Genomic DNA, 18,619 nt, shown 5'->3' with positions numbered 1-18,619 from the left:
AGCAATATGTAGGCAGTGACTGAAAGTTCTTATGTTACCCACAGAGCTCTTAGATGGCAAAATTACCCTCTGTTCACAAGAGACCCAATCTGCTCTGATGATTCACATCCTGTTTTGAATTGACAATCACCAGCGCTTCCTCCCAACTGTACATGGTAATCTCTTAAGCAGAGTACCATTCTCTAGGGATACCATTTGAAATTTATTTTTTTAAAATTTCATTTTGACCAGAGTGTGAAACAAAAAATGATCAAGATTTGTAAACTGCTCTGGAAAGAGGCTATTTCAGTGCATTTAGTAAAGCTGTCAGAAATAAAGGGCATTAAATAACAACAATGGACCTCAGAGAAATTAACTGTATCTCTTTATTGTTAACCAATGAATGTTATCCAAAATAGTAGATGTAATTGTAGCTTAATTGTACAACACAAAACATGATGCTAAAGGAAAAAGCATGTGGAAAATTACTTCACCAAGTATCATTAAATGTATTCTTAGTACTTCCGCACCAGTAAGTGTTCCCAACTGCTGGTCACAGCAGCTATTACCACTTTGTTCATTGTGAAAATCCGTATTACAAATGGTTGTTCCTGGTTGTTTAGAAAAAAAATTAAAATCCACACAGCTTTATAAATGGATCTAATCCATTCAGCCCTACTCTATATATTGTAGATTTTATGAACAATAAACTTTACTGGTATTTTTTCCCAACACTGAAACTGATGTATCAGTGTTAGTGCACAATTTCCAGGGAAAAATGAAAACTCACTGGAAGCACAGTACTCCACCTGCTATGGCAAACTGTTCCAATACTCCAGAAATTTGCTTAAGCTTCGATGTATGAAGCCTGTGAAACAAAAACTGTTCTTACAATGCACTGCAAGTAGAAACACCAGCTTCCACCAAGCAGCATTTTGAAGCATGTGCACACCACCTGCACATCAGTCTTCACGGTCAACCAGGTATGTTTAGCCCCACAAACCAAAAATATATTAACGTATCTTTATTTTATTTTCATGATGTCACCCCACATAGCCAACCTTTAACTCCGCAAAATAAAAAAACCACCTTAGTTGGACTGTTCATAGAAATTCAAACCTATTGTGCATGAAAAAAATGTTTAATAAAATGGCAAATTTTAATAGATAAGTGTAAATTTATGAGTGCGTAATATCAAACAGAAAAGAGCTGAACCATCCTCAGAGAAAGCAGGGTTCTTCCGCTGTGGATATTTAATAGGGTACTATAACAGAAGGAATAACTGCAGTCCACATTAGCTGTAAAGTTACTTCTGAAGTTCAATTTCTAAGCAAATTTCTCAAAAAAGGTCTCCTTCTCAAGAGGGAAAGGATTTAATAACAGTGACTTGGCGTCAGATATGACAATTACAATACTAGCTTCACTGAAAACTGAAGCTACAAACACTTTTACTCCAATTCTGGGAACTTTAATTTTATATTTGGAAACCCAAACCAGAACTGACACGCACATTCTACACCCCTCCCAGGAGATAGGTATACCAGTGACAGGTTACAGCTGTGAAACATACAAGATGCTTTCACACTGAAACTCAACAAAAGGCAGTTTGACAGTATGTAGCACTATGAATGCATCTTAAAGTAAAACAAAATCCTAGGAGTAAGGGCTCCTAGCGTTCTATGGTATCACTGTGTAGTGATAGTCAATTTAAACAGTTTTCTTCATGGTGTTTGGAGGACCAGTCATCATGTACATAGTAGTGAGGTAGGATACTGTCCCCTCCCTGGGACTGATGTTTTCATATGCTCCCTTGCCAGAAAGGTCCAGGTCTCCCTACTGCAAATAAAATAATTACAAGCAAATAGCACATGAAGCTTTGTTTTGTTTTCTTTTGCTGCATTAGGACATTCTGCACATGTAAAAATCTCCTAGGAAAAGCAATACTTACTCAAGCCTATCAGCAGCCATGTGCTGCCCACAGGTAGTGTTCCATTTAAAAACATTTCCTGGAACTACCACCTGCCATCCAGACCTTTGTGAACAGGTAGGCAAAGAAAACCATCAATGATGACAGGACATGAAACACCAAAGAATTTCACTTGGGAGCGGGAAAAAAAAACTAAATCAAAAAGAAGACAAACACCACCCCCCCCCCAAAAAAGTCAGCAATATCAAACTCTCAGTGGTGTAGCTACATTGAAAAATGTAACTTCAAACTTCATATGGAAATAGTACCTATCCAGTTTAGGTTCAGTTCCATTCTTGTTTCCATTTCTTAATGTTTAAGCAATATATACACTTGTCAGTCATTACACACTTCACATCAGTTTCCAAAGAAGAAAGAAAAAAAAAAAAGAAACAATGAAACTGAAAACACGACGGGGAAAAAAACCCTGCTATCATCCTCCACACCCTCCCCCCCAAAAAACTAGGGATGACAGACTGCCTTATTGTTGAATAGTTTCCCCTAAATTTGTCTTCTAGCCACTGTAGTCAAACTGGTATTAAGTGCTTTGGCAAAGTGGGGTGCAATCCATCAAATCTGCAAAGGCCTGCTTTTTTCTCTGTTGGTGGTTCAGCTTTACGAGGAACATATATGCAAAATAACAACTCTCACATTGCTTCAAACTCATCAATACGCTGCTTTGTATTGCCTTGTCGGATTTGCCGAAGAGTCTTGTACTTATCACGGCCTGCTTTAACATTCTCAGCATGAAGGACATCATTTTGTGTTTTCTTGGTTTCATCTCTGGCTTGAGCCAACTCAGAACTTAAAGCCTGTTGAATAAAATATTTGCATTTAAGTGCTTTGGCTAATCTTTCAATGTTTCTGGAATTTCTGATAACAACTATTCTGCAACTTGAATAAGGATCTCTGGAATGTCAACCTACAAAATGCTTGTGGTGTTCGGTAACTGACATTGCCTATCAGAAAGACTGCAGAGAGAAAGAAGAAAACGTAGGTTTTTTCCTTACACTAGAAAAAGTAGGTCTCATACCATAATATCCAAATAGAAAGGGACCAGCAGGATAAAGCACAATTACCTTATTTTTCAATTTCTGCTTAAGACAGCTCTTGTTTATCAACCTGATCATGTTCAGAGATAGGCCAAGCAGAAAGGATATTACATACATGTGCTACTAAGATATTGCTGTGAGAAAAAGCAGCAGCTTTCCATTTATTCTCTTCCCAAACAGACATTTCATAACAAGGCAAAGTGTTAACACTAACATAGATTATTATACTTTGAGGGGTAAGACTAGTCTAGGATAAAATGCTCCATTTCAGGGAAATAAGATTAATCCAAAATAGGCATAATTCACTTTCTGCATTTACAACATCTGTGAATAACTGCAAACACACACAAATACTATCAAGCAAACATCTGTTCATAGCACTTAATGAATTTCAGTACTGAGAAAGGAACTCTACGCATTACGTTTTAGCATTCAGTGTCCTGGACGTTATGTAATTATTAGAAACATTTACTGGCCAATCTGACAACATACTAATACTTTTAAGCTATAAAGCACAACTTATGTCCAGTCTTTCTGTTCCACTTCCAGAACAGTATGAATGATATTGGTTGGTAAATTAGTAATATACCTAGTAAATTATAGAAATGTTGTTTCCTTGGCACACTGTCATTTCAATGAGATTTTGACAAATAAGAATGAAAAGCCAAAACCTGAATTATGTTGATACAACTATGAATCTTCATTACCTGGAGCTGTTTCTTAACACGTTCATTTTTCTGTGTTTCTGTTACCCGTTCTTCCTCACTCCTGTGATTCATGACACCATCAGAAGACAGTTCTGCACTGGCTTCCGCATTATTCTCATCATGTTCGTCGTGTTCATTCTCTGTTGGAGGAATAACTGGTGGGGGAGGAGGTGGAGGAGGAGCAGACATCACAGATTTCAGTTCTTCTTTGGTCTTTTCCAAGTCCTCTTGGGCTGCAAAAGCCTAAGTATAATAAACAGTACTTAGTATCTTTTAAAATGATTTATGAAGAGTCAGAAAAATAAAAACATATTTGAGATGTCTTCACATCTTGCACATGGAAACGGTCCTTTATAAGTAACACAGCTAGCTTATGCACTGAAAATTGTCAAATAGGAATATAGAGTAAAAAAAGGTACGACTCAAAACCAGCTGTACTGGAGTGCAGCCATTTCCAGCAGTAGACAAGAGTGAGAGAATAGGGCAGTCATACTGATTGTTTTCCAACTTTCCTGGCCTCCTGAAAATTAAGGCTCAGGGACTTCCCAAATCAAAGGTGATATCTTCAAATTTTATATTCAACCAGAATTTCTAAGAATTTGTTCAATCATTTGATCACTTTTTGACCCTATGCACACAATTATTATTCACATCCCACAGCTAATTACAGATTCTGTCAAGAAATAGTAAGAGGAGGAGGAGTCACAATCTGTTAAGGAGAACCTTGAACATACAGAAATCAACTACAGGGACTGTGGAAGCCCTATCAAATACCTCTGGGTAAAGATCAGAGGGGTCATCTCCAAGGGGCATCTTACAGTAGGCATCTGCTACCAACTTCCAAACCAAGATGATAAGTCAAATGAAGCAATATTTGGATTGCTTAACAAGCTTCAGGTCAACAAAACCTGGTTCTTATGGGTGACTTCAACTACCCAGTCATTTGTTGGAACAACAGTACAGCAGCTCACATGTCATCCATCAAATTCCTCGAATGCGTAGAGGACTGCCTCCTCATACAAATATCAGATGTGCCAACCAGGAAGGATGACTGCTGGACTTGCTACTCACAAACCAAGGAAACCTGCTTAGTAGTATCTTGGTCAGTGATAGCCTTGGCTGCAGTGATCACAAGAGGGTGGAGTTTGGGATCTGCCCAAGCATGCTAAAGGTTAGTACAAAGACAAAGGTTTTAGATTTTAGAAGAGCAAACTTCAGCTTGCTCAGAGCTCAGCTGGGAGGGTTTCTGTGGGAAGCTTCCATGGACAATAAAGGACCTAGTGAGTGCTGGGAGATTTTCAAGAACACTCTCTTAGAAGCACAAAAATAGTTTATCCCCTTCAAAGGGAATGGAAGTAGGCAGAGCAAGTATCCCCTTGGCTTAACCTGAGCATCTGAGTCCACTCAAAACCACGAGAAGTGTACCAGAGATGGATGAACACCCATTGAGAACTACAAGGACATGGCCAGGGTATGCAGAGATGCAGTTAGAAAAGCAAAAGCTCAGCTCAAATTGAAATTGGTCAGAAATGTCTTGAAAGAGTTCTTCAGGTACCTAAACAAGTAGTAGAAACAGAAGGAAAACGCTGGCCCACTGTTACGCAGAAGGGAATTAGTCAACAACAATGCTGAAAAGGAAAAGGTTCTCAATGCTTTCTTCACCTTTGTCTTTACCAGTACTGTTGAGCCCCAGGCCTTCGGAACAAAAATCCAAGTTGATGTGAACATAGACCCACCATCAGTGAAGGAAGGGTTGGTATATGAACTATCAGAGGAGTCTGACCCCTACAAATCGATGGGCCCTTACAATATCCACCTGAAGGTCTTAAGAGAATAGCTAATGTTGTGAGGCTGCTCTCCATAATCTTTGAGAAGTCATGGAGATCACTGGACATCCTAGAAGAATCCAAGGGGGCAAATGTCACCCCCATCTACAAGAAGGATTTCAAAGGAGGATCCAGGAAATCATAGGAAAAATAGTTTTACTTCAGTCCCCAGGAAAGCTATGGAATGAATGAGTCCTCCTGGGGGCTATCACAAGTCAAACGCAGCACAATTGGGAAAGCCAGCATGATTCACAAAGGGCAAATTGTGCTTGACAAACCCAATCGCCTTTTACGACAAAGTAACTTCCTCAGTTGATGAGGAGCAAGCACTGGACATTGTCTACCTGGATTTATCCAAGGCTTTTGGTGATGTTTCCCACAGCCTCCTCCGAGAGCAAGTGACACGTTACAGTCCGGACAAGTGTCTGTGCAGTGGGAACTGGCTGACCGGCTGCACCCAGAGGGTGGTGGTGAACAGCTCCTTTTCAAACTGGCAACCTGTCACCAGTGGGATCCTCCAGGGATCAATATTGGGCCCAAGACTTTAATATCTTCATAAATAAGCTGGAAGATGGGATCCAGTGTACCCTGAACAGGTTTGCCAACAATGCCAAACTGAGTGGGGAATTGGACAGTTTGGACAGGAGAGCTACCCTGCAGGAAGACCTGGATAGGCTGAAAGAGCAGGCTAACAAGAACCATATGAAGTTCAACAAGGACAAGCATAAGGTCTCGCACCTGGGAAAACAGAATCCAAGAGTGCAGCACATGCTGGGATCTGCCCACCTGGGGAGCAGCTCTGCAGAGAGGGACTTTGGGGTCCTGGTGGGCAGCAAGCTCAATATGAGTGAACAGTGTGCTGCTGTGACAAAGAAAGCCAAAGGGATGCTGGGTTATATCAACAAGGGCATCACCAGCACAGTTAAGTCCCTTCCAACCTGGTATTCTATGATTCTGTGATTCTACTGTCCAGCTGCATTTGATGTGCCTTTGTTACTGTTGTGGTTCATCTTTTCACCACCAGACATGACTTTAAACACCTCCCTCCTGACACATTTTCTGGTCCAACATGAAGGTTTCATCACCATATGTAAGGAAGCCATTTTAAACCTTTGACCATGTCTCTATAATGAGAATTTCCTCCTCCCCCACCTGATTTAATGTTAAGAAATAAGTTAAAGGAAGTATAGGCTGGCTTCAGTCAACTGGAGAACAAAAACCTTTAAGAAAGGCTTCTCTAAAGCCTAAGGGAAAGAGAGATTCAATCCCATGGACTTCCAGTGGGATTTCAGCATTCATCTCCTTTAGTTTCTTTGATGTTCTGACTTCACACAGCAGGAGCTCATTACTTTGTGCTGCCATTCTGAGGCTTCCTCTTCTTTCTTTTTCTTGGCCTCCTCTAGAAGTGCAATCTTGGCAGTGAATTCAGCAAGTTCTGCTGCCTGAAACAAACAAAACATGAAGTAGAAGTTTTAACTTCGTATCATTATGGCTCTGCAGTGGAAGAAAGCAGAGCCTCTGTTGTGATCCAACTTGAAAAGAGTTAGTTACTATCCATCACTTCTCTGCTGAAAATAGAAATTTAAGCATAAATGACAGGGAACGAATCAGTACTCTAGTCTGATGGAAGTAAGTCCAGAAAAAATTACTCATCTTCTGCACTTCCAAAGCTTGCTGGGAAAGAGCAAGCTGTAGTTACAAATTAGCATTTGGGGCTCTTTCAGTTTAATACAACTTCACTGGTTCCATCAGTAAGATTATGATTCTGGATCATAATCTCAGTGCTATTAAGCTAAATCTTGCCTTCAGAATTGTGTTCTAAATTTACAGAAGATCAAAAGCAGTTTTACAGTTGAGAAATCATTTCTTCTACTATTTTCATGCCTTTCTCAGTTATTACATGCAAATCTTGAATTTGAAGTAGTCTAGCACAGAATATGAGAAGATACTGTAAATGCTGGAAACAGAAGGGGGGCAGGGAGTAAGAAACACAAAAAAAAACAAACCCCACACCACAGTGTCACCAACTCTCCACAACCACCATGAAGCTTCAGAACAGACCTGCCTCAGAGAACAAGCTTCCCAGGCGACTGCAGATGGAAGCTACTGTTGCTCTCAGCTGGATAAGCCTGACATCGCTTGAAAGAGAATGTAGTGACTGTTGTCAGTATGAAATGTCTACTTCTTCATTTGATTTCCTATACCTCCAGAGTTGTTGGGTTTTTTCTTGGAAGTAGTGGTAAACCTAATGTAGTTTTCTAAAAGGCTCCCACAACAATCTGTAATGTTATTTCACATACTTTTATCTGTGTTTCAATGTACTTGTCCATTTGACAAAATGGATATAACCAAGAATAAAGGCTAAATTTTCAACCATCTTTTTCAATTTGTTTCAAAACAGGGTTAAAGCTTCTTACTAGCTGCTCCTGGTTCTTCATTTGATCAGCTGCCTGCTTGGCTAAAGCAGCTTTAGCTTCTTCAGCTGCCCGACGTTCTTTTTCCAGGCGCTCTGCCTCCTCTTTTGCACGCTTTCGTTCTTGATCCAGTTCTAGAGCTCTCCTAGTCTGTTCCTCTAGCTCTGCCAAAAGGAAAGTTTGCAGACAACGTATCACTTCATAGCTCCTCCTCACACATAACACAGATAACAGCTGTAACATGCTCAAAATCAAGTAACCTAAAAAGCTGTCAAAGCTTTACAAGGCCGTCTCAAGCTAAGAAGAGCTGTTGAGCATGATACCTGAAGCTCTGCACTGTATCTGATTTTTTGCCCCTCTAAGCCACACTTTGGATATACTTCATCTCACCTGACAATTCTGACAGCCCAGTATTTCAAAAAATTATCACCTCTCTAATAAAACTAAACAGCCAAATACATGCACATATATGTGTACATACACACTCAGTCTTCTGCAATTGGTAAAACTACATTTACTAAAATCTGACAAGATTTTAAATTTAAAATTCTCAAGTTTTACAAGAGACTAGGAAAAGGAAGGCACAAAATTTCCAAATGAAAAGCTAAATTCAACAAAATCCTAGAGGAAGTACTAAGAATTGTCCTCTCCTATTTCGCTGCTCCCTCCAACTCCAGATTTTCAGCATGTTAAGCATTTCATAATTCTGAGTTGAACTGTGTACACATTAACTTCCTTTTTATTAAAGAAAATTGAAACTTTTGCTATATTAGGAATAGGGTTTATATTATTAATATACACATATATGCACACACTATCCTTTAAACCTTAGCACCAAAGAAGAATCTCTCAAATTAAATAATACACCACCAAATTCTTGTTATTAGTAGTAAATTAAATAAAACAAACAAACAAACAAAAAACAACCCCAAACAAAAACCCACACACAAAACAAAAATCCCTATACATACCAAGAGAATTGTGGAACTAAACTACCCAACCGAACTAAACATTGTCATCAGATATAAGAAATCCAGGACCAGTAAGAGCTCACCTTTTTGAGCTTTCATTGTTTGTTCCTCAATTTGTCTTAAGCGTTCCATCAATTCTTCCTTTTCACGCTCTATTCTTTCTTTTTCCTTTTCTGCTATCTCCCTTTTCTTCTTCTCATTTTCTAATTGTGCCCTGAAAAAATTAGTAAAAGTTGGGGTTTTTTTTAACCTCAAACAGATTAAATTCTTCTCTAAGGATGCTGGTAGCCTATTTTTCAGTTTACTCAGCTATCAGAGGAGCATGTAATTTTAAATGTTTAAAATTCAGTTTACGATGCAAGAACCACCAAGTTGCTGCTGTTTCAAAATATTGTCCAGAAAAACAGTTTATGAACAGAACTGCTTGGTTATGGTTCAACCATTTAAATCCACAATTATACCCGTATTTTAGACATGATGTTTCATCTGAGCTATAAATGGCAATGGTATTTTTAAATATACAAAAGGCAAGCCATGACATTCTTCACTGAACTTGCTTTAAAGGTTCACCTGTGGAGTATAAAGGTCCCTAAGGATTAAGCAACAGAGTTACGCCTGTTTCACAAAAACATAATGAGAAACAACTTTACAGCTACTATTACAATGCTGAAAGCTTAAAAAAGATACGGCTTTCAATTAAGACAGGCGAGCCATGCCAGTCCACAAATCTGCTTATACATTACAGAAAGAAAAGCAGCTCTCTTTTCTAGAATACTAAGATGTCTGTTATTCTATGACTTCTTAAAAGGGTAGAAGAATTTTTTTGTTTTGTGGAAGTTTGTTAATTACCTTTCCAATTGTTTCTGATGTTTCTCCTCTCTAGCTTGGGCCTTCATCTGTTGCACTTCAATTGTATCAGGTTTCCTCCTCCTCATGTACAATTCATGATTTCCCATACACAGTGCCAAAATTCGCTTGTTAATTCTCAGACGAGGTGCATAAAATACAAAATCCTAGCAAAAAAATAATTGCAACATATCCATTAATGTAAAAATACAGTTGTGACAAGACCGAAAGCACTACCGCATGCTTGCATTTGCTAAATTTAAACTAACAAGTATTTTGACATTCGTCCTCTGAGTAATCCAGCACCATAATCTATAAATCTAGCTGCTGTCAGGAACTTGCAAGGCAAATTCAAAATTACACCTGATTCCTCCATGTAGAGGTTACCTAGTTTACACATTTTTATTTTTTTTTTGTATAAACTTCCAAAACATAAACTTCCTACTCTATTTCTGAAGAGTTGTGACCTAGGAAGTCTCATGAAACGTGCTGCTGTAATAAAAGATGAGAAAAGAAACACAGGGAAAAGAGGGGGAGAGAATTTAGCTCTTACACTATGGCTTTCCAACACATCACAAAATATTAGTTTATTAGTTGACTTAAATTGAAAAAGAAAAACAAAATAATCTTATTGTATCAACCAGAATGAAAAAAGAAAACAAACATACCACACTTCAAAAAACAAAATTTCCTTTTGATTACTGATTACTAATAAGAATAATAAACGTTAAAATATTTACTCATGCTGTAACACTAGAGCAAGTCCCTGCAGCCTTGTATCTCTTCATATACAAAGTTATACTTTTCTACACACTACTTACGGGGGCCTTTTTGTCAATTGGCTTTATGACAAATTTTTTGTCGTTAAAAGAGATGTTTCTTATTTCACTCCAAGGAAAACCAATCTTGGGCGTCAGCCTTCAAAGAAAAAAAAGGTCCTCATTAGAAGCAGCAAATATGTGCATTTTATTTATGGCCACTAAGTCTTAACTATTTCTATTTTCACTATCACAGTGACATTTTACAAAACATAACAGTTCAAGCATATCTTGGTAGACTTTTTTTTTTTTTTTTACACATTATTCCATTAAATGAATAAATTACATAATGAATAAATTACTCTGCACTGTAACAGAAGGAATTTAGTTTTTGTGACTTATTCTACTACCATTAAATAGATGCTAAATATCACAATCCCCTACTGATATAAGCTATTGATAATTTTATTTTCTGTGAAAAGAATAACTATTTAAGAAAAGTCTGACATTTCAAAGACTGAAATTAAATTAGCCTTCAGCCCTACTGTACTTCAGTTTAACTCAGTTGTAAGATACATGTTTACACATTTCCGGAGCTCAGGATAAATTTATTCCCCTTGCATCTTAAGTAAAATAAATTTAGTTCAGGAACCGTTACAATATTATGCACCAACTGCATAACCATGAATATTTTTCTCCATGAGCACAGAAAGTTTTTCCAATTCATACTATCTTAATTACAAGCATTAGAAAATATTTCAGTATTTGATCGTTAACTGTTGGAATACCAAAAATCGGCTGATCACTCAATCTGATCGGAACTTTTCCTGAGAATTTCCTTCTTCCAGGAGTTACATTGCCATCTAATGGCAATTAAGGCTTACAGAATTTTGTTATAGAGTATATTCATCGGAAAGCATGAAGTTTCAGTTCAATTGACAGCTGTTATCTGTCTGGTGTTTGATGCATCATGTTTAATTTCAAATCACTATGAAAGGTCTGCTGACATCAGATACTACAAGTGTTTGGAAAGAAACAAAAGGATAAGTCTGTTGTTCTGTTTCAGATTCTTCAGATTTTGTACATTTCAGCTTTATCCCTCTTCAAGTAGGACAGAATATTTGATCTCTTTATCAGGACAGAAGATTCATCTATTTTCTTTGATGTCTGAAAGGTTTCACTTTTAGATACCAAAGTTTTTCATGCTCTAACAGCTATAACCAACCCTGGTCACTGCTCTTAGAAAATGTTTTTCATCAGACACGTTGCTCAGCTTCTCAGTGTCCTTTTCATCCTGACTGAAGAGGAAGTCATGAAGGAGTGAAACAGAAAGAAACCATATAAAGATGGTCTAGCTATCATACATCTATATTAAACAACGTGAATTTGTTTCCACAGAACTGCTCTTCCTTTCCCTTCACTTGCATCCCTATTTAATCTTTAAAATTCAAGTATTCTGGCAGTTAACATCTATCTCTCTTTTTCTATCTTTACATAAATTACAAGGTCTTTGAGAACCTGTTTGCTAGATGTTACTGAACACACAATAAAGTGGTTTTTGTATAATCTCAAAGAGGACAAAATTGCAAAATGAGTATAGCCACTTACTTATCATCATGCTCATAAATATTCAGACCCAAAGCATCAACTCCTAGCCACAATTCAGTTCCCTTTTTATTCTTTATTTCAAAATAGTTGACTCCATACATTTCCAAGTCTTGTGCTATCTTAAGGTATTCCATCATAGAATCTTCCCTGATGAAAGAAAGGGGGAAAAAAAAAAAAAAAGGCAAATCAGAAGTACACTGAAACAATAAGGGAACTGCAGAATAACTAATAAGTGTAAAATTTAGTTAGGAATTAAATCTCTTTGAAACTCATGTGTATGTTGACCCAGTTACTTGTAGAGTTCTGCAACCCAATACTCAATCATCACACTCTGTCTTTTCACCCCGTGAGCTAAGGAAACACTAAATATATTTTAGAGGCAGGCAACTGTGGCAAAGCCAGGTGACAGTCTTACCAGATATCCAGTGGGTAAACCAATAACCTAACTGGAAACTCAAACCAGCTTTCATGTGAAGCTTTCATGGAAGTTTCTGGTAACTGCCTACCCTGGTCAGGATAAAAGAAAGCAGTTTCCAAACAAATATACTGTCTCCCAAAATACATCCTAATAACAACAAAAACCCTCTTAAAGGTCTTGGACCATTTTTTACATAATTACCTTAACATTCCCCTGTGCTCTTCATGCCAGTTCTGTATTCTTTCTTCCCATTGTTCTTTTGTCAGTTTGTGCTGTTCTAACACGCTGCGAATAGAAGTTGTTGCTATTATATGACAGTGACGACCAATTTGACCTCTTAAAGTTGTACAAATAAGTTTGGTTACCTAGTGTAACATATGCTTTAATTGAATAAACTTAAACATGACTTCCTGTACTCTGCTCATCTCTAACCCAGACACAGAAACTTTGCATTTCAACAAATACACTTTTAACATAGTATGAAATCACTTCGTTTTTCATAACATTCTGTACTCTTTGTAACGTACAAATCACACCATGGCATATCTCAACTTTCAGCAAAGTCATAAGATGCAGACCTATGAAATCCTCATACAACAATGCTACAAATTAATCTCTAGGTATGCACTGATACACACAAGCTTTCATTCTGCTGTCATTTGGAAAGAGAAAATAACACATTAAGACAAGTTAGCAGACCAGTTTGTTGGGGAATGTTTTGGGTTTTCTTTTTAATAAATAAAATCAATAGTGAAGCAGTTTCAGAAAACTATTTAAGGTTTACCTACAGCAGGCTGCAATGATGAAATTATATTTTGACCTACTAGAACTTTCAATGTGGTACTGCAGCAAGAAATCAAATGCATATGATGACTTTATTATGCTTTTATTCCATGCATCTGGCATTTCATGCATTTCTAGAGAAATTATGCTAAAGGACAATTAAAAAAACCCAAAAAAATAAAAAAAAAAAAGAGTCTGCAAGATAACCTTACTAAGGAAGTCAGAACAGTTGTTTCCCTTCTGTTTACTCAGGAAAGTACAAACTTACTACTTTTCCCTGTATTTTTAGGCAAAGTACAATAAGGACTAGATTGAATAATGTAGAAGATACGAACGCAGTGTTTCTTTCTGTCTAGTGAAGTGCACTTTTCAGTGGTAGCCATATCACAGTTAGAAAAATAAAGCCCTGCTCCCAAGCTCCTCTCACAGAATGAATGAGTCTGGAAGTGACCTCTGAAGGTTATCTTGTCCACCCCTCTGCTCAAGCAGAGTCACCTACAGCTAGTTGCCCAGGACCATGTCTAGAGACAGCTTTTGACTATCTCCAAGGAGGGAGACTACACAAGCTTTCCAGGCAACCTGTGCCCTCATGGTGACTTTGGTTTTTCAAAATAATTTAATTTCTACTTCTACAGAAATTCTTTGCATTTTCCTCTTTTTGAATTGAATTTGAGTTGAAAGACATGAGGCAATGGGCACAAGTGAAAAACACTTGAACAAAATAATTTCTCTACCGCGGAGGTGGTCAAACACTAGAACAGGTTGCCCATAGAGGTTGCAGAGTTTCCATCCAGGGAAATACTCAAAACCCAACTGGAAAAGGCCTTGAGCAACCTACTGTAATTAGAATAGAATATTTCAGGTGGAAGTGACCTACAGTGGTTATCTAGTCCAACTGCCTGACCACTTCAGGGCTGACAGTTAAAGCATGTTATTAAGGGCGTTGTCAAATGCCTCTTAAACACTGAACGTCTTGGGGCATCAGATGACTCTACTGTGAGTAGGGTGACTGGACTAGATGATCTTTAGAGCTCCCCTTCCAACCTCAAATGATTCTGTGTTTCTATGATATACACTCAAAGCTGACAATGTCTTTGGCGATAGCCATCTCATCACCTGGTCCCCTCCATTCTCTCTTAGAATGCTACTGATGAAACATATACAAGGACTACTGCAACAGACTAACTCAAAGACTCGATGCCTTGTTGCTACCCAGCTCACAGTTTTAAGCCAAGAAATATGCAGTAATTTTCACAGGTGAACACCAAGTCTCAGTAATTAACATGAACTGTAAAGCACATGTTAAAGGACATGCCTTTTTCAGTAAAAAGTCACCTTTTCAGTAAAATTTTGCAAAGCCAAAGTCTACTCTGGGAAACAAGTAGGCATTTTTGACATTATATTGTATATTGTTCCGAAGTGTTATTACGAAGTACTTAGTTTTCTGACAAATCTCCTGATGACAGAAGGCAAAACAGGAATAATTGTGTTAGAATGAATACAAAAGTTATGTGCTCACTCACTGCACACTGGCACACAACTAGTTGAAAGCAAACAATGGGAAGTCATCTGAACATTTGTCTACTGAAAAAGAGCATCCTAAGTATCTGAATTTGTGTCATGCACAAGCGCTCAGTGTTCACAGGTTGTCATCACAACTGAGCAAAAACCAAGATTTGTGAACTCTCATATATTCAGTAATGGCAGTTTTATTGATTCTACATCTCCCTGCCTTCCTAACAAAGGGTATTTTTCCAAGTAAAGAGTATAGGCTTCACTGTCACAGCCAAACCCAAACTCTTAGCCAGGATTTTTAAAAACCTGAAGCATTTCTTTCAGTACTTCACTACAATCCTTTGAAATGCTTTTCTGCTTGCTAGGAATTTCCCGAGATTAGTTACACTAACAATCAAACCTCCACTTTTAGTTTTCAACCTAAAGACAAAGCATATGACTTTCAAAGAACCCTTAAGTTATTCCATGCTTCTCATTTCCCTGAAGATGCATTTATGTTACATATTTAGTAAGCACACATCTGTCCACAATACATCTCTATGGATTCATCTACACTAACAAAATTGTCTACCTTTGTACATTTGTGTTGCAATGCTTCTCTTGGTGCCAAAAGAAGCCAGGAACAGGGTTTCAATTGTGTAAAGAAACAGAACTACCATCTTGGTGCTTACTTTTCCTAACCAATTAGGTAAGTTTACACTCAACAGCAATGACAACAATTGAGTTTCTAAATTTTCTGTCCAGGCTAGCGTTTTTCTGCAATATATTCTGCAATACACTTGATAATTATTTCCCAGGAAATTATTATAATTTAAGTGTACAGAACCATCAAAAACTGAAGAAAATCAAAATACACTAACACAGAAATCACCAAGATGATTTTAGCAGAAGCAAGCTTTTAGCAGAAGCAAGCCTCTAGAAACATCGTATCATTTTGGAGTACTTTGGAAATTTGTTCAACTAAATCTGCGCAGATGTTTGTGGATGAGACAGAAAATAACTCTCAAGGAACCTATGGTTGTGATGCTTGTTTGTTATTTGGAGTCTAAATTAGGATCTCTAAATTTTACTAGCAAAACATGCACTCTTATGAAAGCTACCATTAAATGCACATTATCACTTAGTGTTTTAATTATAAAAAATGTGCTGTAATCAAGTTTATATGCAGCAGATGATGCAAAACCAGTCTCACTCACCGCTGAGGGAGAAGCCTGTCATTGGCTAGGTAGCCTAGTTTATGTATCTCCTTACTGTAATCTCCATACTTGGACTGGACAGCATAAGAAGCCAGAAGAACTGCAGTTTCTGGTGGGCAATATATTTCATCATTTAAGATTGCTTCTTTGACTTGCAGGAAGAAAAGTCTCTGAGTTATTTCCTGAATTAATTCTTCAGATACATCCTCTGGAAAAAACTTGGCCCTGAACTTAAACTGCAAAGGATTTTCTTTCCTTACATCTTGTTGTGCTACCTGAGGGAGAAGAATAAAAAAAAAAATAAAAAGAGTGTTAAATGGTGTATTAAATATAATTAACTCAGCAGTAATGAACTTTCTAGCTCCTCTACACTGAAAGGCAGTGCTTCCTAACTAGCCCACTGTGGAACTCACTAAAGGTTCACATGGCACTGAATCAAGTACACTGACTTGGATAAATCAGAGAATTTTGAAACACTACTCAAAGACTCTTTAAGAGGTTTTTTTGTAGGCTTGCGTGAAGTTGTATTTATCACAATAAAGATCTGGAACAAAAGTTGTAATACATATTAAAAAAATCAAAACTATATGCAAGGATGAATTGCAGGAAGTAACAAATTAGGGTCTAACAAGGTTTCTTTAGCAAGAGCTACAGCACATTTCTTCAGTGAAGTGTAAAGTTGGATTCTTTTAAAAATCTTTGAACTATTGAAGTAAATACACGTGCTTTGCTCCTGTGCAAAAAACCATAATCACATTAATCACATTATTTTTCTAGGATGGATAAGCCTTAAGATTTTTCTGAAGAGATCAACTGTGGTCATCTTAAGTGTCTACTTCGAGTTTCAATGAAAACTCATTTTTATGTAGAAATTTCCATTTCCTTTGGACTCGGCACTGATTATGACTAAAGCAAAAACATTCAAAATTAAACTAATTTTAACATCAAATAATACAGTGATTGTTAAAAGGTACATTCAAAGTAAATCTCAAACATCCTAATTCCTCAAGCATTTTATTACACATTTAACTTTATCTGCACCAGTAGTCCCTCTAGAACTTCTTCAGTATGCATGAATTGATGCATCTGTTTGGTTGACTTGTAGGAAGTTTCAAAAACTAACATATAATGCAACCTAATATATAAAATATAATGCAACCATTTAATCACTTTTGTTAAGACAGCATTGGTACTATACTCAACACTTCAGCTGTCAATTTTTACTGTTTTGCTCATTTCAGTATTGTCCATCTCTTGTTTTACAGTGTTTCACTTTAATCTCACCAGTAAATGATTAGTTGTGCTCTTGCCGTAATAAAACCTTATTTACACATCTAATCTGTGATTTATCAGATCTTTCCTGTATTTACCACAAACATTTAAATAGTAACTTACAAGTTAGACCCAGTTTATGATGATGCATTTAAGAATCAAATGTTAGAAGCTTTTTTTAAAAAATAGATTAACTGCCTTAGTCAAAATTAAAGGAATTAACACACCCTGGCTGCTCCTGAACAGCATCGGCAACTTCACTTGCTGAAGACCTTCACTGAGCAATGTTTTCTGTAGTTTTGCAAATAATGCACCAAGTCCTTTAGTCTCCAACCACTGGAGGCAAGTCATTAGGGCTAACATATTATGTGTAGCACTACAACATTTATTGCTTATGAAACAAGACACATGAAATTCTAGGAGACAGCTTTAGTGGTTAGCAGGTTTAACTTGCTGGATTTACCACATAGGAGAAAGGAAGATTATTATTAAATGCAGGCAGTGGGATTTGCTCCTAAAAAAACCCAATTTACCTCCGAATACTGAAGATAAAATAAGGCATTCTTGATTAAGATGAATTACAAAAAAAATCTCTGTATTCTAAACAGTGCCATTAATAACTTGACAGCCAATATTAAAATAAAAATTGACCATTCAAACTCATAAAAAGAATTTAAAGTATAAAGACCTGGTTCCCAATAGCTGGGAGATACAAAGTGCTCAGTGCTACCGGGGACAAACAAAACAAAAATTGTCCTACAATCTACCTACTAGAGATACCTAAACAGCAGTTTAGGAGTCTATTATTAGTGCCTTGTTTGAAGATCTATAGCTGTATATATGCAAATTCTTGAAGCTCAAATACTTCACATACACCCCCCCCACACACCCAATTGTGAAATATTTATTCTTATTATTTTTGCTAGATGAAAACAGGATAATCATATGAATTTAAGTTTTCCTAATGCACGCATCACCATGGTACTGGAAATACAAGAAATGGTATCCTACTCAAACTAAATGTTGACGCAGCTTTGCGTGGTTTTTTTTTAGAACCAAACTTAACACTGTATTTTGTCATTTAAAACAAACGAAGGCAACTTTTCAACTAAATTTGAAGCCAGCTATAGCTCAGCTACAATATTAAAGCAGAAGGCCCTAAAAAAGTATATTTCAAACTGTACACTTGCCTAAATATTAAGAAATTGTTACCTTTTTATTTAGCTTCAGCCAAGTTGAGTAGCCTTTACTGTCCACATACTGTAGCCCAAAAAACCAGACTTCACGAAGGCCAACAGTTTTCACCAC

At 37.2% G+C, this 18,619-nt stretch overlaps 1 protein-coding gene across 2 annotated transcripts in view; it reads right to left on the bottom strand.

Moving 5' to 3' along the window:
- Window positions 1–707: 707 nt before the first annotated feature.
- Window positions 708–18,619, bottom strand: part of RDX (radixin) — a 39,136-nt gene continuing 21,224 nt past the window's right edge. For both annotated transcript variants that reach the window (XM_030477900.2, XM_030477901.1), the window contains 11 exons: window positions 18,524–18,619; window positions 16,040–16,314; window positions 12,747–12,830; window positions 12,128–12,274; window positions 10,583–10,679; window positions 9,765–9,928; window positions 8,999–9,129; window positions 7,948–8,108; window positions 6,880–6,972; window positions 3,705–3,947; window positions 708–2,757 (listed from right to left, as the gene is read on the bottom strand). In XM_030477900.2, the coding sequence (XP_030333760.1) occupies window positions 2,593–2,757; window positions 3,705–3,947; window positions 6,880–6,972; window positions 7,948–8,108; window positions 8,999–9,129; window positions 9,765–9,928; window positions 10,583–10,679; window positions 12,128–12,274; window positions 12,747–12,830; window positions 16,040–16,314; window positions 18,524–18,619 (1,656 nt within the window). In that variant the 3' untranslated portion in view covers window positions 708–2,592. The remainder of the gene's footprint in view (window positions 2,758–3,704; window positions 3,948–6,879; window positions 6,973–7,947; window positions 8,109–8,998; window positions 9,130–9,764; window positions 9,929–10,582; window positions 10,680–12,127; window positions 12,275–12,746; window positions 12,831–16,039; window positions 16,315–18,523) is intronic.

The sequence above is a fragment of the Strigops habroptila genome, chromosome 2 (assembly GCF_004027225.2).
Source record: "Strigops habroptila isolate Jane chromosome 2, bStrHab1.2.pri, whole genome shotgun sequence".
Classification (NCBI taxonomy): Eukaryota; Metazoa; Chordata; class Aves; order Psittaciformes; family Psittacidae; genus Strigops; species Strigops habroptila.
Note: the sequence above shows the minus strand (reverse complement) of the source record. Positions and strands in the feature narration are given on the sequence as shown.